This window comes from Xyrauchen texanus, chromosome 14, assembly GCF_025860055.1.
Source record: "Xyrauchen texanus isolate HMW12.3.18 chromosome 14, RBS_HiC_50CHRs, whole genome shotgun sequence".
Lineage (NCBI taxonomy): Eukaryota > Metazoa > Chordata > Actinopteri > Cypriniformes > Catostomidae > Xyrauchen > Xyrauchen texanus.
Window position 1 is genome coordinate 34,867,657 of NC_068289.1, and position 26,874 is coordinate 34,894,530.

Consider the following 26,874-nt stretch of genomic DNA (forward strand, 5'->3'; position numbering starts at 1 on the left):
TAAGTTACCCACCTCTAGTACTGCACTAACCAACACAATATATATCCACACTGTGACAATGAAATTAAATGTGTAATTTTCTCGATGTAGAAATAATTCTGCCTGTCCCAATTAAATGTGCAAAGTCAATTAGAAGGAAGCTGTTTGCAGGTTGAACTCAACAAAGGGTGTAAACAACGTCTCTTTGGCACTTTCAAAACATTGTACTGCTTATGTGGCTTGAAATTTCAACTTCTGGCGCAACCAATGATGTGAGTTTTGGGCAAGGCCTGATTGTGTTTAAGCAGTGGTAGACTGGTGAATTGTTTGGGAAACCTGTTTGGAAACAGTGATTATTCTTGCAATTACATTTGGTGCCACAAATAATACACACTTCACCTTTTCAAAGAAAGACAGTGGCTAACTGGAAGGACCTAAACTAGATGCAACAAATAAATTGCATATTTGCTTCGCTTAACAAAATCTATTAAAACACATTGATTGTGTAAATGTATGGTTTACAAGATTTACATATCAAAGGACAAGGTTTTCTTTCTTCACCCACATATAAAACATGACTAACATCGAAAGTGTCTGTAAACACAAGAGATCTCAGCAATATATTAGGCATTTCTCTAACTTTCTCTAATTCAGATTGGGCTGCAGGTGTGATGTGTCATTAGAAGTATCATTCTACACTTCCCTTCAACCTCACCTTAAAAGGGAGATACAGTCTAAAGGAGGGAGACATATTTTTGCTGTGGCTGTAGTGTAGGCTATGCCAGGTCTTTCATCTCTGTTCTTTGTTTTCCAAGCAGTGTTATGGCAGCCATATACCCCCTCCTGCTTTTTTGTAATGTGATCTGTACATGTAATGTACTGGTGTACATTCTTGATCTTGTAAGGTACAGATTACTCCTTGGCTCTGTGAAGTGCCATTGTTAAAAGATACCCAGAGGTTTACAATTGTATTTCCTCTGTCATCATGTAATACTGTATCTAGGGTTTAACCAGGGCGAGCAGGTTGTATTTTAGATCTCACACTAGTATGGTGCCAAGAAGGTACATATTTTCAAAATCTACTAGTCAGCGGGTTGCCTGAACGACTAGCTGACTAATTAGTTTTAAGGAAGCTCTTTATAATAAGGCTGGTTTCGAGGTTTACTTCTCCCATTTCGGATGCAATTATTAGGGGGTGTTGTCATTGACCAACAGTTGGCAAAACAGGTTGGGCACACTTGGACTAGTTGGTTGTTGTTGGAGGACTGGTTAACAATTTGACTACTGTCCACTCACATCTAGCAGTTTATTTACATTTTACATTTATGCATTTGGCAGACACTTTTATCCAAAGCGACTTACAGTGCACTTATTACAGGGACAATCCCCCTGGAGCAACCTGCCTTGCTCAAGGACAAGTGGTGGTGGCTGTGGGGATCGAACCAGCGACCTTCTGATTAACAGTTATGTGCTTTAGCCCACTACGCCACCACCACCAATCTGCCACCACCACGCTCCAGTATTTATTTGCAGTTTTCAAAGGAAAAGCTCCAAAGAAATGTGAATGAGTAATACTGTGAGAAGGGTTGAGGGGGAAAATTTTGAAGTCAGTGTTGGATGTCTACTCAGGAAATTTGTGATTGTAAATAATCAAGCGCATAAGCTGGCATAAACACTTGTATATGCAGTATGCCGTGCTACTTTGATCCAGTCCTGCCACCCACAGTAACTCTCAGTGCCGTTTGTGCACAAATCCATGCATCTTCTCACATTGCATATTTCAATTACTCCTCCAATCACTAATCAAACATGGACCTTTGCATTTTTATAACCGTAAACATGAGAGTCGATCATGAGAGTTCCAGAATCTCTGACCACAAAGACTGGCCGCCGCGGTGCTGATTGCCCACAGTTTGTGTAGTGAGGCTTGTTAGCTTAAACACCTACAAACAGCAGCACAGCGCTGGGCTTTTTCCTCTGCGGTTTATGTCTTTGGCCGTCTCCTCTACCCAGATTGATGTGGTCTCACTCTGGGCACTCAGGTGTCCAGGGCTCTCCACACCATCCCACAAACACAGGGCTTGCATTGAAGGTGAATGCCAGCTCATGGCACAGTGGCAGCGCCCATGAATAAAGCCCTCCTTGAGCAGAGCACGGGGTTGATAAATATGCATTGCAGAGCCTAGGGTTTGTCTTGGAATGGTGCACCGATAAAATTCATATGCGTATTTAAAAGTCAATTTATGTTCTAATAAATTCAGCAGACCTACCACAAGAGTGAGCGTTCAGCGGGCACAAAGTGGCCCTCTTGTTTTTTTCCTTGACGATTCCCATTTGCCTATTAGCTGACTGGAAGAAAAAGTTGAGGTTTTCCTGTAAATGGTGATCTTTGTGGTAAAAATGCAAAATGTGCACATGGAAAATCTGTCTGACTTGTCACTAGAGCCAAGTGTAGCACTGTACATTTTTTCAGACAGCCTGTGATTTTAAAAGCACAAATTGGTCAAACGAGATGTTAACTGGAGCCGTGCAATATTCACTAGATTGTAATTGACTTCACTGTAAGCCAAAATAACGAGTGTATGCATTTTAGAATTTCATATAGCTGTAAACCTTACTGTAAAACTGTACTTTCTCCAGTTTTACTTGGCATAACTTTCCTAAAAGACCAAACTATTTATATACTTATATACTATAATATACATTGACCCCAAAAAGTATTTGAACACTTTAGGCACACTTAAAAATGTATGAAAATATACTAAATAGTGGTGGCTCACTGGCTGAGGCTCAGGGTTACTGACCAGAAGGTTGGGGGTTCAAGCCCCTGCACCGCCAAGATGCCACTGTTGTGTCCTTGAGCAAGGCACTTAACTCCAGGTTGCTCTGGGGGGATTGTCCCTGTAATAAGTGCACTGTAAGTCACTTTGGATAAAAGTGTCTGCCAAGTGCATAAATGTAAATGTTGTAATTATATAACAAAATATCAACCCAAGTGACATTTATTGTCAAGAAATACAGCACAAACACACAATGACTTTTTCAGGGATAGTTCACCAAAGAAATTACGAATATCTCAGTTCTGTAGATCCATATAACGCAAGTGAATGGTGACCAAAATTTGAAGCTCCAAAAAGCACATAAAGACAGCATAAAGTAATCCAGACAACTCCGGTGGTTTAATGAATGTCTTCTGAAGCGATCCATTCCTTTTTGGATGGGAACAGACTAAAATATAACTCCTTTTTCACTTTAAATCTTGAAATCAACTGCCTCCTTGGTGATTATGAGTTCAGGCTAAATTGCACTTCTTAGCGCCATCTAACGTTCTGTTTATGCGTCAAGCACTAGGAAGTGTAATCGAGTCTGAAACCATGATCGTGCCTAGAGACTGCAATGGCAAGATGTACAGTGAAAAATGAGTTACATTTAGGTTTGTTTTCACCCAAAACTGATTAGATCGCTTCAGAAGACATGGATTAAACCACTGGAGTCTTATGGATCGCTTTTATGCTGCCTTTTTGCATAAGTTTTGGTAACCACTTGGATTGTGTGGACATACATAGCTGAGATTTTCTCCTAAAAACCTTTGTTTGTGTTCTGGAGAAGAAAGAAAGTCACATACATCTGGAATGGCATGTGGGTAAATGTTGAGAGAATTTTCATTTTTGGGTGAACTCTTCCTTTTAAAGTCATTGCAAAAATGGCTAAGAAAAGTCAAGTTAGTGCAGACGACACTAGGTTATATATTTTCTTCTTTAATGCAATGAAATTCATACATTTTCATGCAATAAAATTCATATATTGGACAAGTGTCCAAATAATGCATTTATTGTATAATGAATACATACCAAGTTAAGTAAATATTCCAAAAATATACAGTACACACATGCGGTAGCTTTGGTAACAGTATAATAACAGTACTTAAGAGTATTTAAAACAAATCTCTTGTAATTAAATATGCTTAGTATATACCCCCACATCAGTCATTCATGACTTATTTGAGCCAATGCTTAAGACATAAGAATGATGGATTATCACCTCTGTCTTGAATTTAAACCCCAAAAGCTTTGAATGCATGTACTTTTGCTCATCCCTGTGGATACATAAGTACTCTCCTTTCACTACTTCTCTTGCCAATGATGTGAACGGCAAGTGCATTTGCCCCAACAGGCCCCAAAGTAACAAATGGCAGCAAACAATGTAAGGAGTCGGCGTCAGCTATGAGTACATGTCTTGCTGAAACACTCCAGTGCTGTGCCAAGTGCATGTGCATACCAATGTCGTGCACTTAACATGTTAATTATGGTCTGTGTCTGACGGCGACATGCCGAGTGAAAGCACAGTCTCCACCAAAAACAACACAGCAGCAATTCCCCATCACAGACATATGGATTTCTACTGAATGTAGCATGTTCCTCAAAAGGTTAGGTCACCCAAAAATGAAAATTCTGTCATCATTTACTCACACTTATGTTTTTTTTTTTTTGTTTTTTTTCTCTCCCCTTTTCTCCCCAATTCGGAATGCTCAATTCCCAATGCACTCCCAGAGACTCACCTCAATCAAGGTGGCAGAGGACGACTTTTGGATTCAAGCTCGCGACTCCAGTGGTGGTAGTCAGCATCAGTACTCGCTGAGCTACCCAGGCCCCCCTCACCCTTATGTTGTTACAAAATATTATGACTTCCTTTCTTCTGTGGAACTCAAAATAGATGTTAGGCAGAATGTTAGCCTAAGTTAACTTTGTCTTTCATTGTATGGAAAAAAAGATGCAATGAAAGTGAATAGTGACTTAGACTAACATTCTGCCTATATTTCCTTTTGTGTACCACAGAATAAGAAAAACAAACATGAGTTTGTAACAGAATTTTCCTTTTTGGATGAACTGTATCTTTAAGACCATTCTGTGCATTCTCATACCCCTATTCCACTGAAATAATTTTGGTTCGATCTTGTTTTGTTTTGCGTCAGTCTCTCCAGATTGAGTTGTTGTTATTCTGATAACTTCATGGACATTATATCATCCCTTCCCTCTGATGTTATTGGTTCCTGGTTCAGTGGTTTTAAAGGGCCTGTGTAGAGCCAAAGTTTTGGCCTAGAAACAACCTTTTCTGCTGTGGAAACATGGGGAATGGTTCTAGATTGGGCTCCAGCACCTTATTGTTGGATAAAGGGCATCAGTGAATCTTTTGTGCATTCAGTGTTATGAGTAGTGTCACTGAAATGCTTCTCAATGGGTGCGATGGGAAATACAGGCCTTTCGGCCCCTGGATGGATGAATGCATGAATAAATAAATAAATCAGAGGCTGTCACTTACCACAAGGGATGTCAAAGTCTGAGAATTGTATTTATTTATCAGTTTTACAATTATTTGGAAATGTTCTTATGCACTGAGGTAAGAACCGCCTTCCAAAAGGAACACTAATAAATACAGAACAAATAAATAGGAGTTATTAAATAATAGATGCTCCATCATAGGTCACAACACCACTTATATATATATTATAGCTGTCAGAATTAATGCGTTAATGCATGCGATTAATTAAAAAAGTTTAACACATAACATTTTCTTAATCACGATTAAAGCATTTAGCGTTAATTCAGCATAAAAACTGGTGTAAGGGGGGGACCTTTGTAATGTGTCCGCCCGGATTCATTACACTGACGTACACACCACAAACAGACAGTGCCAGAGCCCTTCTACCAAGATAAGCCTACAAGTAAAGCATTACAGTATATGGCATAACGCAGTGGCCTCATAGACATTCTATAGGCGGTATTGTCGTAAAACTCACCTATGATGGAGCCTCGGAGGATGTTATCTCTGTAAATAAAAGAATCTCTGACAGCACTTCTCTCTCAGTGATAAAATGATGGAGAAAGGAGCTCTTAGCACTATTTAATGTACAAAACACTTTTTGTACATTGGCGCATTTTAATTACTACAGAAGCACGCCAAATCGTAATCCTCAAAACACGGAATTAGATGTTTTGGTCTGCAAGTGCTGCTCATGGAAAGTTTAAAGCAGTGCTCTGATGCAAATCATGAACGCAGCTTCACGATTGCTGTAGGAACGTGGATAGCTACAGTCTACCGGCAGATTAATATTGTGGAGGATGACAGTTTAAGCGATTTAAAGCCCATTGCAATGAATATGCAACCAATGCGGAAACTAGTTCTTTCAATTAGTCAAACTCCCACTTAGACTTTGGGGAATGTTTTATGTTACTAGAATTTGTCCTATTTGTGTGCATTTCTTTCTTTAAAATGTGGAAGGCTTTGTTTGGAAAAATTTAATAAAGCATTATATTGTTACATATGTTTTTTTTTCTTTCCTAAGATGGAAATAAATGTGTTTTGACATGAAAATAAGTATATATGATGTAAAATTTCAGCACTTTCAAAATGTGTGATTAATCGCAATTAACTACAAAAAATTTAGCGATTAATCATGATTACAAATGTAATCGACTGACAGCACTAATACTATATATATATAATTTTATATATAGTGTTATATAGATATATATATATATAGTTTTTTTTTTTATTATTATTTGTTTTTTTTTTAAGCCAGACAGCCTGAATGAGCAGGATAATGCATTGAACAGACCTCTCTTTTTGCAATGGCTCTATTATCTGCTGCTTCACTCTGCACTAAGGATGTAAAGGGGCTTGCAGCCTATTACAGTCCCTAATTGAGTTGCTTACACAGGCAAGTTTTAAGAATTTGAATGGAAAGAGACAAAAACAAATGTTGAACTCATTTGTGTGGCATAGCCAGCGGGGAACAGTTCAGGGTCCCGTGATAATTGCAGCTGCCAAGGCAAACGTCTGCTGTCTGGCTACAGGCAGGACTCTGGTTTTTGAGGTTTTACAATGCTTCAGGAGGGGGCTCTTGTCACTGCTACAGCTTGGTCCAATACACAACCCTTCATATACACTCATTCACATGTGCATGCAAAGTAGGATAGGATTCTGGAGCCCTAAGGGTATTTGGTACAAAATGTTCTCATAGAAAAACTTGATGTCATTAGTCGGATTTACCAGTCAACATAAACTCTTTTCCCATTCTGAAAGATTTTGACTTGCCTTTTGTCCCTTACTGGTATGGCAAGCCACATTTTTCTGCATGTTATAAATTCTAGATATCAACCTTTCAGTTTCCACTGGTTAAAATGCTGATTGATATCAGGTTTTTAATGAGTGAAAGTGTTCACATTTGATATCATTACATTTTCACTAGTAAAAACTTTAATTCTTGGTATCAAAAATTACATAACTGCAGAAATACACATTTTTTAAAACAAAAATGACATTTCAACTAGTAAGAATTGTAATTGTTTATATCTGTAACTGCATTTTCTCACAGTCATACGATCACAAGCCCTTTTGACCCTAATTGAGATATATTATTATAACATATTGATTCTAACATATAAACTTACGGAAAGCTTTTAAGGCCTCAGAATTCTCATTTATTACATGTCATCACAAAAAAAGGATATGGACGTGGTATGTCGTGGCATCAAGAGCTGAACACAAATAAATGGATGGTTAGATTAAAATATTCATTGATCTCTCAAATTAAATCAAATTCATTCAAATTAAAGGAGAGAGGGAACAGAGGATTAACACCTTCCAAATAATTTTTCCAATTTCCAATTTTTTTTTGTAATCCACAAAGACATCCTAATAAAAACATCAGAGCAGATGCCTAAAATAACTGTCTCTTTTGTAAACATGCCGAAGAGTGTCTGTAATTATAAAACCGTATATCAGGCCAGATCCTCAATTAGACGCACCTCCTCCTACCCACCATTCTCCATCCCACAGGGTAGGCAGGGTTGCCTGATCCAGTCTCAGCCACCACAGCCCTGCACATCTGGTTTAGCACTCTCCCAGGAACCTGTGCACCCCTAAATTAGAGATACTTCCTATGAAAACAGACCATCACAGAGTGTGTGGGACTCAGCAGCTGGGGGAAAGCCAAACATTGCTACCCCCTGGTGTTCTGTTCACTCTGTGGGCAGCAGCCCATCAACGTGGCAGTTTCACAGCAAACTATACACTGATGATCCAAAACGTTATGACCACTCACAGGCAAAGAGGATAACGTTGATCATCTCCTAACAAGGCCACATGTCAAGGTCTGGGTAGATAAGATGGTAAGCAAACAATCAGTTATCGTAGTCAATGTGTTCAATATAGGGGAAATGGGCAGGAGTAAAGTCCTGAGGGACTTTGACAAGGGCCAAATTGTTATGGCCAGACAACTGTGTTAGAGCATTTCTGAAATGTCAAGGCTTGTGGGGTACTCCCGGTCAGCAGTGGTGAGTACCTACCAACAGTAGTCCGAGGAGGGAAAAACCACAAACCGGTGATGGAGTGTTGGGTGCCCAAGTCTCATCGATGCATGAGGGCAACGAAGGCTATGCTGTCTGGTGCGGACCGACAGAAGGTCTACTGTGGAACAAGTCACAACATTTGAATGATGGTTACGAGAGAAATGTGTCACAACATAGTGTATCGCACCCTGCTGTGTATGGGGCTGCGTAGCCGCAGACCATTCAGAGTGCCCATGATGAACTCTGTCCACCTTCGAAAGCACCTACAATGGGCATGTAAGTGTCGTGGACATTGGAACAGTGGAAGAAGGTCACCTGGTCAGATGAGTCCCGTTTTCTTTTACATCACGTGGAAGGCTGTGTAATTGTGCACTGTTTACCTGGGGAAGGGATGGCACCAAGATGCACTGTGGGAAGATGACAAACCGGTGGAGGGAGTGTGATGCTCTGGGCAATGTCCTGCTTGGAAACCCTGGGTCCGGCCATTCATGTGGACATCAATTTGACACATGCCACCTACATAAACATTGTTGCAGACCAGGTACATGCCTTAATGGCAATGGTATTCCCTGATGGCAGTAGCCTTTTTCAGCAGGACAATGCACCCTGCCACACTGTACACATTGTTGGGGAATGGTTTGAGGAACATAATGAAAAGTTCCATGTGTTGCCATGGCCTCTAAATTTCCCAGAACTAAATCCCATTGAGCATATGTGGGATGTGCTGCACTAACAAGTCTGATCCACAGCAGCTCCACCTCGAAACTTATAGGACTTGAAGGATCTGCTGCTAATGTCTTCATGCCAGATACCACAGAACACCTTCAGGGGTCTTGTAGAGTCCACGCATGTGGAGTACCAACAATATATTAGGCAGGTGGTCATAATGTTTTGGCTCATTCTAGGTATAGAAAAACAGATTTTACAGATTTTTATTTGTTTTTAAAAAATAGCAGTCGAGCAAGATTCGAACCCGCAACATCTCGCACTTAAATGGATAGATCACCCAAAACTGAAAATGCATTTACTCACCCTCATGTTGTTTCAACCCCATATGACTTGCTGTCTTTTGTAGAACACAATAACAAATGCTTATCAGGATGTTAGGGACTGAGACCAAACATTCTGCCAAACTCATTTTGTGTTCCACGGAAGAAAGAAAGTCATACGGGGTTAGAACAACATGAGGGTGACAAAATCATGACAGAATTTATATTTTTACATGAAATATACCTTTAAACCAAAAAAATATTCCTCTGAGCCCCATTGACTCATACTCAGTTAAGGGGCTGAGCCCTCCTAAGACTGAAATCCAAGAATCACCCCTGATGTACATTTTCTTAGATAGAATCTATTGAGGTTTTTAGGTGTACCGTATTGAACCCTTCCTTCCTGCCCATTGAGATTTAATTCAGTTCTGTTGAGAGAAATTCTTTGTTTTCTAATAAAACAAAATTAAGAAACACATTTCAGCATTCGTTCACGGCTTTGTTTTCTTGTGGTTCATGGTCTGATTCCAGGCTGGCAAGTTATTGCTGCTTCTCTCCAAGCAAAGCCATCCTCCTGTTTCTTTAAACACTAAATGGAATGTGAGATTTATTTATTATTTTTGCTAAGGGAACAACTTATTCCTAAACTCTATTCAGGGCTTCTTTAGAGGTTTAATGAAGCACTAAATGTGCATACAGTCTTTTGGATCATACATAAGATAGAAAAGCCTGCAAAAAGAGAGAAGTATATGCTGTTCACAATGCACATCAAACAATTGTCTAAATCAGGGGTTTCAAACTTGACAGACCCTGGGACACCCTACCCAAACAACTACATTTTCCCAGTAACACTTAATAATATGTACAATTAATAACATTAACAAATATTATTACTACGGCACTATTATATAAAGCGTATTATTACTATTGCATTGATTTATTTAATAATTTAATAAATAAACAATATAAAGTGTTGAAATGTTGTTGATATGATATAATTGAATATGAATGTAATATTATGAATATATATATATTTTATTTTTATTTGTTTATTTGTGTGTGTGTATATATATATATATATATATATATATATATATATATATATATATATATATATATATATATATATGTATATGTTTTTATATTTTTAAGAAATTCTAGATATCTGTTTTGCATATTAGTTCATGGAAAGCCTGGTTTAAAACTGTGGTCTAAAGAATGGCATTTGCATAGAGAATGGAGTTATAATTAAATGGTCGGAGGTTAGCTTTGACAGGCCTCTGTTTGAAATGGCATTGGAGTTTTTTTTTTTTTTTGTGAGGTGCTTGTGTTTGTGTGTAGTTTAATGGACCCATTACATGTTTCCTGTTTCTAGCACCTTTGGTGATGCTCCCCTGGAGGGCATGAAAGCCTCCTGCCTGGCTGATGTTCTCTGTCCTCTTACACCAAAGCTAATGCACAGCACCTGTTGCGTACAGAGCAGCTGGACATTCATGCACACACACTTAGAAACATGGCTAAGGCTCTGTAAATAGAGGTCCAACACTCAGCAATTGGTATGTAAGAGTAAAGTTAAACTCTTGCACCAAAAAGTTGTAATTTAGTCATTTTTGAGTCATTTTGTAATTATCCACCCTCTTTCTCACCCTTAAAGTAACAGGTTGTTTTATTGCTACTGTAACTTTTAGACATATACAGTATAAAAGCCCACTTACATATAGGTTGTGGTTTGGCTGTGAGGTCCAATATAGTTGGCACTTCCCCATCCTTCAATAACAGCCTCTTTTTAAAGCCTCCATTAAATTTAATTGTAATAAAATATAATCTGTGCTGAACAAACTATTCGGGTCGAACGTCCCATTTCAATAAATTGCCTTTTAAAATGTCCACATAGTACATTGAACTCTTTGCATTACCCTGGGCCTTTAAGAAAAAAGGTTTTGAGGAAATAATTACTTATAAAAAAAACATTCTAACAGCATCTAATTCAAATCTTCTCTCAGTTAAATGTAAACTGTTTGGCATTCTAAACCTTAGTTTATCAATGTTGCTTAATATTCTCTATTTGACATGCTGCAGATTCACACGTTAGGTGAGATTGGTATGATTAGGCTGATAAATTATTCATTGTGAGAGCTGTATACAGGCAGTGTAGAAGTAATGCTGGTGATAAAGTGAGAAGAGCCTTCCATTTCCCTTGTCTAGTTCTGTGTAAGGTGAGAGTAAAAAATAGTGTCTTTTCTCTGCAGTGACCCGTTTCCCAAGTCCCAGACTGACGCCGAGGTTGAACAGGAAGCGAGCGCTGTCCATCTCTCCAGTTTCGGATGCCAGCATCGACCTACAGACCATGATCCGCACCTCACCCAACTCTCTGGTCGCCTACATCAATAACTCCCGCTCAAGCTCGGCTGCTAGCAGCTCTTACGGCCACCTCTCCGTCGGGGCTATCAGGTACCATTCCTATTTGCCAGTCTGTGTAATGTTCTTGTACATATCTTTGACTTTGTGTTTGTAAATGTTATTGCAGTTTGCCCATTGTTTGAACAAACTAAAAATCAGACTTTTTCTGTCTTTAATTTCTCAGTCCATCCTTTACCTTCCCACATCCTATCACGCCGGTAGCATACCACCAGCTGCTGTCCCAACAGAGGGGTCTGAATGCTTTTGGCCACACTCCCCCACTCCTACAGCCTCCCTCCTCAATTAGCAGCAGGCAGCAGACACTGGTGGCAGCTGCGGTCTTGACCAACAACAACAGCACCGACACCAGCACAGAGTTCAACCAGGTGATTTTACAGAGATTTATGGTTTCGACATATGTTTCTATATGTGTTCTAGACTCAGGGTTCCCACAGTCAACTTAAAAATATCAGGGAATGTTAAGATTGTTGTTTCCAGGCCTTTAAATATCATGGAAATGTTCTACTCTAGTTATACTCTAAAATATTTTAAGATATTGGTGCATTCAAATCTCACTGTGATTTTTTTTTAGATGTTTGTACACTAAAAAGTATCATTTTTAGTGCTGTCAGTCGATTAAAATTAAATTTGACCGTATATACTTCTTTTCTTGTCAAAATGCATTTATTTCCTTTTTAGGAAAGAAAGCAATATAATATGTAACAATATAATGCTTTATTAAAGGTGCAGTATGTAAGATTCAGAAATCTTTGTTATTAATGACACCTGTGGCCGTTTAGTTAACTGCAGCCAGCTACCTGTTGCTCGAGCTCATACTCATGCACATACTCCATAGGGACATGAGCAAGCAATTATCGACCAAAACAATGACGTAACATACAAAGAGACAACGTGATTCACCGGCATCATGCTGACAGATGAGGTATCATAATTAAAATTATACATTTATTATTGTTTTACTACAAACTTTGAGACTGTATATTATATTCTCCAGTGCTGGAACAGAGCCAAAACAAAGCGTGGATATAGGTCTGACTATGCGAGACTGTAGTTTGAAGTAATCACTTTTCTTTGCATGATACATTGACTGCATTTATATGATAGCCTATATCAATAGCTTTATCAATAGCTGTTAGCTAAATTTGGTGGATGATGACAGTAGCTGTTTATAAAATAGACTGTACATTATAAATATGTTGACACAATTCAGTATTGATGTGATTCCTTCACAACTGTCATTTTTATATATCGATGTGCTATTGTTTTATAATAATAGAATGTATATATTTTCTGTATAACCAAGTTATGTTACACTAATGAATGGGTCATTTTGCATTATCTTGAACATTGTCTAGCATTAATTTATTTTTTATTGTAGTTCAGCTAAAATTACACAGATCACTTTTATGTAAACTTATCTGTCCAATAAGAAGAATGCCAATTCAGGGTCGGTTTTGATCCCCAAAACCAAACAAAGTTCCCTCCAGGAATCAAATGCCCTGCTGATGTTCACTCTAGTTTTCCCTCAACCACGATCACGTTCCTGCTTAGCCAGACTGGATTCAGTAGTCGGTGTTGTGCTGGATTCCATCTCTAAGATAAAATTACATAGTGTTGCAGACTGTCTGTTGACGCGGAAGAGAAGCTATTACTGAGGCAAGACCCTCGGGAGTGCGCATAAACATCACATCCTTTGGATATTCCATGCAAAAGTGACCCGCTCCCTTCGCAGTCTACAGGCTTTAATAGGCAACCTAGGAAGTCCGTGAAGGGATCAAGCACCGCTTTGAACTCTTCAAGCAAAAGGCGCGACAGTCGTCTCATTCTGCGTATTTGTGATAGTTAAGACTTGACTTGCTTATGTGGTAAATAAATGGCACCTTACAGAGGCTGCAAAGTACTTGCTTTCTGTCACAGTTCCCATCTGGGCTTGTTTTGTACATACAAATAGCATTAAGATGTCTATTTTCCCATCAATGTTGTGTGTGTGTTGTGGTTTTTGCGTCACTGTAATGACTCCGGGCAGACACAATGCAAAGTTCCCTTTAGAAAAAGCTTCACTATGATGCTGCGCTTTGCTAAGTCAATGAACATTGACCAGAATTTATAGCCTCGGCTGGTGAGATCATTAGATGCACCTGTGGCCAGGCTATAAATAGACGCGTCACCAGCGTGTTGTCAGATCCGTTTTCTTCAGAGCAAACTGTGCTGTGTGTCTCACAAGCCTGTCAGAAACTTTCTTTTCTCTGCTAGGATTTAGAATTTGTTAGGCAGTGCGCAGTGAACCTTTTCTCCTTTCCCTCTTTCTATATATATATATAAAATAGAAAAGAAAAAGGTGGAAAAATGTCGGAGAAGCAAAGCAAACGATGCGTGTTTCCCTGTCAACGTTCTATGACTGTCAGGGACACGCATCAATTTAGTTTTTTGTTTGGGGAAAGAGCATGCTGCTTTCGCGTTGGGGCAGGGCAAGTGCGCGCATTGCGACCTACTTTTGGGTGAAATGCTTCGCGCTCGCCTCGCTTACTTCCGGGAGTCAGCGCCCACTCTTTCATCTTGGGGCTCTCACATATATTTGGCTTATCCTTCTCGTAATCTGAAGTGCGCCTCGGCGCCTCTTTGTTTCACGAGGGGGGGGCGCTGAACCTCTGTACATTTCACGCATAATAATAAAGCGGCTGAGAAATAACTCGAGGTGGTTACTCGGGCTGTGGCCAGACTACAGCTAGACTGGCCACGCGAACAAGAGACCCCCCAAATGCTCCAAACTATATGACAGATTTCTGTCTGTTGGCCAAAAAATATATATATATAAATAAATAATATAATAATAAAAAAAGAAGAAAAAAAAGAAAAAGGGAACGCTATATTAGTCCCTTCTTTCTTTGATGACCTCCATGACGAGCTTTCTCACTCATGGAGGAACCCATATACTTCCCATGTTCACGTACCCTCGATGTCTTTATACTCGACTATCATGGGTGCTGAGACATGGGGGTATTCAATGATGCAGCCGGTCGAAGAGATGCTTGCGGGCTATCTCTCACCGGGTTCGGCATAATTTTTTCTGAACTTCGTCGGGCCACAGATTTATCTTTCCGCGACCAAGCAGACAGCCCGTGCCATTGGTCGGTCTATGTCCGCTTTAGTCAGCACGGAGAGGCATTTATGGCTTAACCTTTCGGGCATCAAGGATAAGGACAGAGTTTTCCCACTCGATGCCATGAATACGGTTATCTCCAGATTCCAGGAGGTGAAACGCCACGAGGAAGCCTTCGGGCTGTTTTTTCCTCGCCGCACTCAGGGGGGTGGGGCCGTCAGCCACCCAGTCCCGCCCCGACTCTGCTAGGCAGAGCGTGGCAAGTCGTGCTCCCCCTCGTTAAGACTGGGGACAGGCTCGTCGCCCTCAGCAGCCCCCGAAGCAGGACCTCAGGGTCGTGATTTCTAAAAGAAAGAAACCCTAACTGTCTTGTACCCAGCCTTGTGGGGGTAGTTCCTCTCGGGATGGGCCACGTGTACCATCCACTTTGGCCCTCCCGATACCCTCACGAAACCTCTTCACTCCCGCCACCTTTGGTGTTTCAGGTTACAGAGGCTTCCAACAAAGAGTTTGGTGTACCGTTGCTTCCTGCCTTTATCCAGGACGCGGAACACTCGACATCCCCTCAACAGGAAGTGTCTAAATTGATACCCATCTCAGAGAACCTGGCAGCGTGGAAACTTCTGCCAGGCATTTCTATGTGGGTTCTGAACACAGTAGAAAGAGGCTACAGAATTCACTTCGCTCGCCGCCCTCTGCGTTTCAACGGCGTGGTTCCCACTACCGTGAAACCGGAGCAGACACGTCTACTGTGGAAAGAGCTCTTCTTTATCTCTTGGTCAAAGGGGCCATGAACGTGTTCCCCTTCCAGAGAAAGAGGCAGGCTATTACAGCAGATACTTCCTGGTCCCCAAGAAGGGGGGGGGGATTGCATCCGATTTTAGATCTTTGAGGCTTGAACCGCTTGGTCAGGGTGTTCAAGTTCAAGATGCTCACTGTCAAGACGGTCATGTCTCAGATCCATTTACATTTACATTTATGCATTTGGCAGACACTTTTATCCAAAGCGACTTACAGAGCCCTTATTACAGGGACAATCTCCCCGGAGCAACCTGAAGTTAAGTGCCTTGCTCAAGGACACAATGGTGGTGGCTGTGGGGATCGAACCAGTGACATTCTGATTACCAGATTACCAGTTATGTGCTTTAGACCACTACACCACCACCACTCAGAATGTGGTTGCCCCGGAGTCGCGAAGGAGCCAGTGCTGCATCCATGCATTTCGTGAATGTGCGGGGTGATAGGGCTAGGCCGAATGGAAGAACCTGATACTGGAAGGCTTCATCCCCGAAAGCGAACCTCAGCAGCACTGGCTCCTTCGCGAATCCGGGGCATCCGCATTCTGAATTACATAGACGACTGGCTGATCTTAGCTCAGCTCCAAGAACTGGCTGTTCAGCACAGGGATATTGTCTTAGCTCATCTGGTTTCTCCAGGTCTGAGACTCAACGTCAAAGAGCGTTCTCTCTCCCACCCGGGGAATCACCTATCTGGGGGTTATATCGATCACAATGCGGGCACAGTTGTCTCCCGCACGTATCACGTCCATTCAGAACACCCTGAGCAAACTCAGGCTAGGTCAAGGTTGCACTGTTCACCAGTATCAACAAATACTAAGTCTCATGGCATCTGCGTCCACAGTGATCCCTTTGGGCCTGCTCCATATGAGACCGTTTCAGCTGTGGCTAAAAGCCAGGGGATTTCATCCTAGGGTCAGTCCCCTAGGGCTAATAAGGGTCACGCACCGCGGGCTTCGTTCCCTTGCTATGTGGTTCAGACCCCGGTTTCTTACCTTGGGTCCCACTCTAGGTGCGTCTCGTCGTTGGCTGCTAACGACAGACGCCTCCCTGACGGGCTGGGTAGCGGTCTTAAGTGGTCGTCCAGCTCAAGGGGATGGGAGGGTCGTCAGCTCGTTTGTCACAGTAACTGTCTCGAGTTGATGGTGGTATTCTGGCCCTGAAATACTTCCTCCAGAGGCTACCATGTCTTGGTATGGGTGGGCAATACAGTGGTAGTCTCTTACATAAACCATCAAGGAGAGGTCCACGTTCACGCTAAATGGAAACTCCACCCCTAGGTAGTGGAACAAATCTGGGTGAGATTTTACAGGGTAGAAGAGGACCTCTTCACCACTATGAACAGCGCAATGTCTCCTCTACTTCTCCCTGAGTCACCCAGCCCCCCCTGGGTCTGGACGTGATGGCGCATACATGGCCCTGAATGCGTCTGTATGCGTTTTTCCCCGGTTTCTCTGCTCCTGGGAGTCTTGGCCAGAGTTCGCCAGCAAGGCTCTTGCCTCTTACTGATAGCGCCGCGCTGGCCGAACAGGGTATGGTTCTCGGAGTTAATATCTGTCCTCGACGGCTCGCCTTGTGCGATTCCGGACAGGATGGACCTTCTGTCTCAGGCGCAGGGGACGATAATTCATCCCCGGCCCGAATTGTCGAAACTTCATGTTTGGCCCCTGAAGGGTACCAACTGAGGGACACAGGGCTGTCACCTGAGGTTATCGAGACCATTCTTAGTGCTAGGGCTCCCTCTACCAGAAGAATCTACACCAATAAATGGGGTGTCTTCGAAAAGTGGTGCAGTTCACATGGTGCAGATCCAGTTAACTGCCAAATTGTTTCAGTTCTGGACTTTCTGCAGGAAAAACTGTCAGCAGGCATATGCCCCGCTACTCTCAGGGTTTATGTGGCCGCCATTTTGGCTTGCCACGCCTTGATGGACAGGGTACCTTTGGGGAGGCATCCTCTACTCGCTCACTTCATTCGTGGAGCCATGCGACTGAGGCCTCCTGTTAGGACCAGAACTTCTTCATGGGACTTAGCAATAGTCCTGGAGGGTCTGGTTGAGACCCCCCTTTGAACCTCTAGAGTCAGCGTCTGACAGACTTCTGACTCTCAAGATGGTCATTCTTATGACGATTACCTCTCTTAAGAGGATTGGGGATCTACAGGCTCTGTCTGTTTTGCCGGCCTGTTTAGAATTTGCCCCAGGTATGGCCAAAGCTATTCTGCATCCTCATCCTGACTACCTACCTAAGGTGCCTTTCGCGACACTACATCCTGTCACTCTGGAAGCCTTCTGCTCCTGCCGTTTTTAACGCCGGAGCAGTAAAGACTTCACGGACTCTGCCCACTCCGTGCCCTTCAGACTTATGTCCACCGCACTTGCCAGTGGCGTAAGTCAGGGCAATTATTTGTCTGCTATGGGGGCCGCAACAGGGGGGCGGCCACTACCAAGCAGACTATGTCACATTGGCTGAGGCATGCTATTGCCCTGGCCTATGAGGCGCGTGGTCAAGCTTCGCCAGTAGGTGTCAGGGCTCACTCCACCAGAGGGGTCGTCTCCTCTAAAGCCTTGGCTAGAGGGGTCCCTCTGCAGCAGGTTTGTGATGCGGCAGGCTGGTCCTCTCAGCACACATTCATCAGATTGTATAGTTTGGATGTTCATGCTACTCCGGGCTCTTACATCCTTGAGTCGACATCTCAAGCTCATGCCTGAACAAGTTTGTGACGTGGCAGGCTGGTCCTCTCCACGCACATTCATCAGTTTTTATGGCAGGCTCATGCCCTAACAAGTTCATGATGCGGCAGGCTGGTCCTCTTCGCACACGTTCATCGCACTTTATGGGTTAGATGTTTTTGCTACTCCGGACTCTTACGTCCTTGAGTCGACATCTCAAGCTCACGTCTGAACAATTTGTGATGCGACAGGCTGGTCCTCTCCGCACACATTCGTCAAATTTTATGGTTTAGATGTTTATGCTTCTCCGGGCTCTTACGTCCTTGAGTAGACATCTCAAGCTCATGTCTGAGACCTCTCGAATTCTTGTGAGCACACTTCACAACCGTAGGGGTCCAGACAGCCCCAGTGCGGCGGCGTGGGTATTGCATTCCAAAAGCGATTAGCAAAGCGCAGCATCATAGTGAAGCTTTTTGTAAACGGAACGTCTCGGGTTACATGTGTAACCCTTGTTCCCTGAAAAAAGCAGAACGAGATGCTGCGCTTCTTTGCCGCACTGGGACGTCCCAGGACTGCTCTTCAGAAAAAGATATCTGCCGACACGCTGGTGACGCGTCTATTTATAGCCTGGCCACAGGTGCATCTAATGATCTTACCAGCCGAGGCTATAAATTCCGGTCAATGTTCATTGACATGTTACACACATATTCACAGCTGGTCACAATGTAGGATTGTTCCCAAAAGCACTTAGCAAAGCGCAGCATCTCATTCCGCTTTTTTCAGGGAACAAGGGTTATACATGTAACCCGAGACATTTCCACCTAAGTCCCACCAGTGTTTATGCTGGTTTATGCTTTATTAATGGTAAATGTGATAAAAAAAAATAATAATAATCGCATGCATTAATGCGTTAATTTTGACAGCTCTAATAATTTTACAATTCAATCATATTATTTTATTTCTCCAAGGATTGGTACCTGATACCAGCAATCTATATTAAACAAGGATCCCACAGTCATGTAAAATCTGAAAGTTCCAAGGTATTTAAAAATGGTGTTATGGGCCTTGAAATGCCTTGAAATGTCATGAAAGTCATGTACATTTCTAGAATGAATATATTTTATTCTAGTTATACTCTGCTCAAAAGAGTTTCACTGGTATATTGTAATATTGTAAGACTTGCAGGCCATAGTGATTCCTGATTTGTGGGTGATTTTTCATTGATTTGGTCTGAATGATTAATTAGAGAATCAGTCTAAATTTAAATGATTCTTAAAAATGCATATCTAGTTATCACAATAAACTGGAAAAGTCAAGGAAATTCATTGGTCGAAAGGTATGGAAACCCTGTTGACAGAGTTAACCATCCCTACAAACCCAGCCTGAAAATTCCTGCTGGTCTAAGATGGTATTTTCAACTCTGTTGCTAACCAATTTTTCCCCAACTCTCTCTTCTATACAAGTCTTTCCCCCTATGCTGTGTAATATTCATCGACCAAAGATCCAAGAGCTTCTGTCACTGCAATGAAAACAATGTGGCCATCCAGGATATAAACTTCCTGTGCCGCTCTTACCTACTCTCACTCTGTCCGGACACTCACCAAATCAGTTTTCATTGCAGTTTTAATTCTGATCTCCAAAGCGCATACACACACAGTTATGAGAAACACATTTCCTGCACTTTTCAGCAAACCATGTCAGAGTTATTGAGTTATGGAAAACATGGGCCTCTGCCATACTGTATTGGCTGGGAAAAAAGGCACAGACTTGTCTTTACTGTGTTCCTCTATAGAGAGCCTGTATGTTCCGAGAGCCTTTGCTGTTGAATTTTGAATCCATCTGAGGATCAAAGTATGTAGCTGCACTCTGGGCATAATAATTTCTTCCTTTTCATATTTCCATCTGACATATGCTCATAGTGCAGTCTAAACTGTTTAGTCTCTGCGGCGAGTTGCTTTATAAAATATGGCATCTGGAGTGTGGTGCCTTTGTAGGCGTGAAATCACCACTCTTGCCAGCAGCCAAACTGTCGACATGGTGCCTTCTATGACTCTATTTTTCTTGTTCTCTCTCTTACCTATTGGGTTGCTCTCTTTCAGAATACTGCCGGAGACTCGGCCGTCAGCAGCACAGTCAACCCTATGATAATCAAGAGGTCAAAGGTGAAGACAGAAGCAGACGGACCCCACCCCATCTCACCTGGTTCTCAGGTTTGTGGAGTCAGTTTCATGTTCATTTACACATTATATCATATCAGTTTGGTTGTTTTCGTACTGGTGCACTGTACAGATAGCACAATAATAATAAAGTTTTCAGTGCATAAACTTTTACTGTGAGGAACAGGGCTGTGCATTGAAATGTCTGCTGTTACTCAAACACAAACAAATAGACAATAAAATAGAGACAAATGAGAAACTATTCATTTATTTGGTCAAAATCAGGCCTTTTTGTTGCCTAATTATAATATTATATCTTGGTAAGCAGCTATTTTATAAGTGCAGCCCATCTACTTGAATGGGGAAAGGCCAAATTTCCATAACGTGTTGGTCAAGATTATGTTTTAATAACATAATTCAGAATTCATAATCTTTCATATGAAAGCGAAATTATACCTAAAATATACCTTAAATATGATTGATTATTATCATTAATAATAATGAATATTAACAATAATGTTAAAAGATATAATCTTTGGTACACATCTTTGGTTTTGTGTCGATGAAGGGGTACTTCAGCCTTACTTATGTTGCTGTGGGTGTTCTTACGGCAAATAAGTTTGGGAAACACTGTTCTAGAGTACAAAAATGCTACAAAAAAAGGGAATTGGTTTAAAAGCGGAATGTGAATGTGAAAGTACAGCCATTTTAAGGATTGACTTTTTCTATACAAAAGTTACAAACGTTAAGGTAGATTTTCCACTTTTCATGATTCCATCATAATTAAATTTCAAAGGAACTGTTATCAGTTGTTGCTTAAATGCTTTAACCTCATTCCCTTTGACTGGATATCACACAAATTAGCGTGTGGGAGGTGACATTAGATGTGGCCATAAAGCATTCCATTCCCCTGCCACATTAGAGTTTTAAACCATTTAAGTTTGAAGTTTATTAGAGCTCAAAAGCATTTGAACATTCCCAGACCCTAAGAGAAACATGTGTTACAATATTGTGTTGGAAACTTGAGCACCAACAATAGTTCCCAGTTATAGTTGACTAAACTAGACCAGGATCAGTTCACATAGGAAAGAAAAATCGCAAATGATGTCTCTTTAATATACCAAGAATTCTGCTCAGATTTGCCAAGATAGCATAGTATGTAAACAAAAAGTCAGATATTTAAATATGAACTCAAACATTTGTCATCATTACTGTATGTAAACATTTTTCTCACTTGTTTCCATTTGAATATCTTCTAAGAAAATGTATGAGACAACTTGGATTCTTGAAACATAACTCTGTGAAAGGGATATTTCTCCAAATGAATTACATTCTGCCGTTATTTTCTCAGCCTAATGTCGCTCCAAACCCATACAATTTTCTGTGGATCACATAATGAGTAATTCTGAACAGACCAAAATTTAAGTTGTTACTCACAAATCAAATCATTAATAAAACACTGAAATTATATATAGAGACTACATTGATAACATCAAATCTTATTGGTTCGTTATATGTAATATGATATGCAAATGTATCATACTGCTGAAGTAAAGTTTAATGATGCTATTTCCTCTACAGGATCACATGGAGTTAAGGGAGGAACTTGATAAAGATGAATGCAAGCAAGAGCCTGAGGCCGTATATGAGACCAACTGCCACTGGGAAGGATGTTCCAAAGAGTATGACACCCAGGACCAATTAGTTCACGTAAGTCGCACTCTTCTAATGAAAACCTATTTGGTCCTAACCCATTTTCTTTTATTTTTAATGTCCTCTAAATTAAAAAAAAAAGAAACAACAAATGCTCTGTGCTAAAACCTAGTGAGCTCCCTTGCTGTCTCCTGCCTACATAGACAGCTACCTTCTGGTTGGAACTCTCTCCATAGGCAGCAACTCCATCCATATATATTGGTTAAAACAGTCAAGTGGTAATTAGATTTAGATGTAATATTTTTTCAGTGTCAAATTAAATCTAAGTATATTTAAAATTGAAATTTCTTTCACCTTGTCCGGCATTTTAGGTTGCCTTTGATCAATGCATTCCTTCTCTACAATGTGTTCTTGCAAATCTGGCATAGATTTTGGTCAAAAGAAGATGTCTTAGGGGCTGTTTAGACCAAATACGTTGTTGCGCTAAACAAAAGCTAGATGCAGCACAAAGAATAGAAAAGAACGCAAATGTCTCGAGACATGTTTTTAAATGTTGAAGTTCTACTAAAAGTGCAGTTTCTCACCATTAGGTTTAGGCAGAGTAACTGATCCTTTCCTGTCACTGACATGTGCAGGGTTAATGAGCATGTTGATACCCGCAGAGCTCCAGCCAATCTCACAGAATGCCTTTAATTATACACATGTACACACACACACACTCACATATGTGAGGCCCTGTCTCTGTATGCCCTCTGGCCTTTGACCTTCCCAGAGGCCATGTAGTAAATCCGTCGTCATGCCAGCCGCTCTGGAGTGGCCCTATCCACCTCTGACACCTCAGGCCCTCTGCTAGGCGTTATTAACAATCTGAGAAGCACAGTGTGACAGATACTCTTGGGCCTTGAGTCAGACTCACTGCCCTGACTGGAACAAGCTGAGCCAGTATGGCTCCTCAAGAGATTTGGACATGGAGCTGAGGAATCATCTGGGGTTATGGATCAGTGAGCCACCACCATTCTGCAATTCCACAACAAGGCCAAACCAGTCCAAGCTCTGGTGCTTCAACTAGGAGATATTTTCAAGAACACACACTAGACTGACATGAAGACCCAAACAAACATATCATCCACAACCATTTAAAAGTTTATAGTAATCGTAATAGTAATTAAGAATGCATGGATGTGCCCAAACTTTTGACTGGATAAACTGTTGTTGGGGATTACAAGATTGGAGTCCATTATTAATTTGAACTATGATAAATAGGATAAAATGTTTTTGGAAAGCGAGATCAAGTGGGAAAGGTATAATTGCAGCCTGAATTCATAGAGAAGAAAGAAAGTTGTGGAAACAAAGTAACTTTTAGAGACCAGAGCAGCACTGAGGGCCTGGACTTCCTCCCTACACACCCTGTTTAGTCCTAAGGCTATAGTCAGTGCTTTCTCCACGCAGACTAAATTACATACCTCGAAAAACAAAATAATGGCATGGTATTTGATTTTATTTCTTGCCATCCATCCAGCCATCCACTGTGTGTGTGTGTGTGTGTGTGTGTGTGTATTTCTATATATTCTATTCACTTTTTATTTTTATTCTATTTTTTATTATCATCTCTGTCTTGTTGTTTTGTTTGTGCACTGGAAGCTTCTGTCACTAAGACAAATTCCATGTATGTGTAAGCATACTTGGCAATAAAGCTTATTCTGATTCTGATTCTGATCTTTCATTTAGTATTACATTAGATGCTGTTGGAGGGGTACAAAGCTAGAATTTGAAGTTCATTTCAAGCCGCAACAAATCGAGTCCTATGTAAAAAAAAGAAAAAGAAATCGGCTATGTAGTATACCACCATACTTCTCATACTATTTCTGATGTAAATATACATGCACTGGGCACTTTATTAGGAACACTATGGTTCTAATAAACTGTCCGACGTGGTCTTCTGCTGTTGTAGCCCATCCGCCTCAAGGTTCAACATGTTGTGCATTCTGAGATGCTATTCTGCTCAATACAGTTTAAAGAGAGGTTATCTGAGTTATCGTAGCCTTTCTGTCAGATCAAACCATTCTTGCCATTCTCCGTTGACCTCTCTCTTCAACATGGCATTTCCATTGGTAGAACTGCCGCTCAGTAGATTTTTTAGTTTTGTTTTTTACTTTTACCATTCTGAGTCAAATCTAAAGAATGTTGTGCGTGAAAATCCCAGGAGATCAGCTGTTACAGAAATATGTCAAACCAGCCCTATTCTGATGGATGATGTGAACATTAACTGAAGCTCCTGACCAGTATCTGCATGATTTTATGCATTGGCTGATTAGATAATCGCATGAATAAGTAGGTGCACTTTTGAAAATGTGCAGGATTGGACTGCCAAGAGTTAAGACATTTTATACAAGATTGATTTAAAAAAAAAAATTGAAAGTTATTTTTTATTTCTGATTCCATCATGTTAAATCAATGCATGATAGTACTGTTTGAAATGTTAATAATTGCATGTTGCATACTGTCACACATACTTGAGTTGGTAGTGTAAAGTACAGTTTACACTGTGCAGTATGCAGTACACTAGTATTCCATTTGAATTTATATATACCGTGATATTGAATAATTTACATATACTTATTTACCATGGTATTTATATGGTACTTCAAAGAATGCCATAGAATTAGCATGATACATGTTCAAACACATTGGTAAAACCATATTACCTAATGGTACTCTCTTCAGAAGTTTCTCTTCACATGTTCCTGGGAATTATTTATATCTACGTAGATACTGTGCATCATGGAGGTAAAAATCTATATAAGCTGGAACTTGCAGTTTAAATTTTTTATGCAGACAAATTATGTAATAAAAGAGAAGATATTTTAATTGCCTCAGGTGCTACAGAGTGTGACTCATCTCCACTTCTCTGACGCAAGGCTTAAAAGCAGCAAAATTGTTCAAATGTAATAAATTGAAAACTTGATGGATGATGCTTTATCATGTCAAACCAGAAGCTCATATTGTCATCACATTGGACTAAAACTGGAACCTTCCGAACAAACAAAAATCTTTCCTGACTTGCCTTTCACCTTATGACTGGTTAAAGATCTAGAGGCAATTAGTTTGATTTTTTTCACTTTTCTCTACCTTCAGCATATCAATAATGACCACATCCATGGAGAGAAGAAGGAGTTTGTGTGTCGCTGGCAGGAGTGCTCTCGGGAACAGAAACCATTCAAGGCCCAGTACATGCTTGTGGTGCACATGCGCCGTCACACTGGGGAAAAGCCCCATAAGTGCACAGTAAGTGGCAAAATATATTCATGCCCAGTAAAAAATATTTATGGCTAGTAAATTTTCTCAATACACTTGCACACATCTATTTCTGGCCCCACAAGAGGAGCAAGCTGTTGCTTTACAAGGATAAGCATGCTTCTTATTTCAACAGTACATCTTATTCCAAACAGGACACATTTTTCACCTCAGCTACGTTATGTTCATTTTCCTAAAGCCTTACGAAGACATGCTGATCTGCTGTCTTAGATGCCAACCTCAAAGTCCCAGTGGCTTGAGATCTTATTAAAAACTGAACTTCAAAAAAGACTTTAGAGTGCTGATTGACAGGATGGAGACATAATTAAAGTCTAAGAGAGAGGACGGCGCCATGGGTCTTTATTAAATATTGTAGAGCCAGAGTTTCCACACACATCACCTTCAGTATATATACAAATCCTAGTATAAACCAAAGAGGCACCTGTGACTTTATAATGGTCTTTTTGAGCTAATCTAATGTGATCTCTTCTTACATCGATGGCTAATTATTCTTGCAGAGCCTTCACAGGGAGAATTCCAAATTATTATGAATAAGAATTCGCAGGACTCAAAAACACTGGGATGGATTATAATAATAGATGATGACATGGTCTGAATAAACAACATTTTGTAAGCTATAAAAGGATAAAAAGCATCTATAATGTTGATTGATTTTGGGTGTGAGCTGCTGTAATATCTTTCTTTTCTTTTTCAATTTCTCTGCCTAGTTTGAGGGTTGCTCAAAAGCTTACTCTCGCCTGGAAAACCTCAAAACTCACTTGAGGTCCCACACAGGGGAAAAACCTTACGTGTGTGAGCATGAGGGCTGCAACAAGGCCTTTTCCAATGCTTCGGACCGGGCCAAGCACCAGAACCGCACACACTCAAATGAGGTTTGCGCTTTCAACATCTGTTTCATTATGGTGGTTTTTCATCTCAACTCACGGAGACTAAGAATATGAAGTTGGATTTAAATCAGATTTATTGCACACTAAAAGCTATCTGTCACTTTTCTGCAGAAACCATATGTGTGTAAGATCCCAGGCTGCACAAAACGCTACACAGACCCCAGCTCTCTCAGGAAACATGTGAAGACAGTTCATGGGCCAGAAGCACATGTCACTAAGAAGCAGCGTGGTGATGCGCCACCTAAACCGCACCCCCCTAAAGGGAATGGGGAAAATGAAGCCAGCACAAAACATGCTAGGGGAAGAACAGAGGGATCCGTTGAGGCCAACAGCACCACCCATGGAGTGGATAACTGCCAGCATGTCAAATCTATCAAGACGGAAAACACAGTGGTAAGAATACGAGTTCAGTGTTCATTTTTTTCTTGACAAATTACATAGACGATGAAAGGTTCTGTCAAAGTTTTTGACAAATGCAGAATTTCAAACTAATGTTCGAACCATTGCCTCAACTATGGTACTAACCATTTCCTTTCCCCTTTACTAACTTGCAAA

General features: G+C 40.9%; 1 protein-coding gene across 1 annotated transcript in view; it reads left to right on the forward strand.

The window, feature by feature from the left end:
• gli2a (GLI family zinc finger 2a) overlaps positions 1–26,874 on the forward strand; it is a 110,282-nt gene that overhangs the window by 75,309 nt on the left and 8,099 nt on the right. The window contains exons 6-12 of the mRNA XM_052142561.1: positions 11,569–11,770; positions 11,904–12,105; positions 20,408–20,518; positions 22,046–22,174; positions 25,253–25,402; positions 26,140–26,304; positions 26,431–26,712. Of these exons, the coding sequence (XP_051998521.1) occupies positions 11,569–11,770; positions 11,904–12,105; positions 20,408–20,518; positions 22,046–22,174; positions 25,253–25,402; positions 26,140–26,304; positions 26,431–26,712 (1,241 nt within the window). The remainder of the gene's footprint in view (positions 1–11,568; positions 11,771–11,903; positions 12,106–20,407; positions 20,519–22,045; positions 22,175–25,252; positions 25,403–26,139; positions 26,305–26,430; positions 26,713–26,874) is intronic.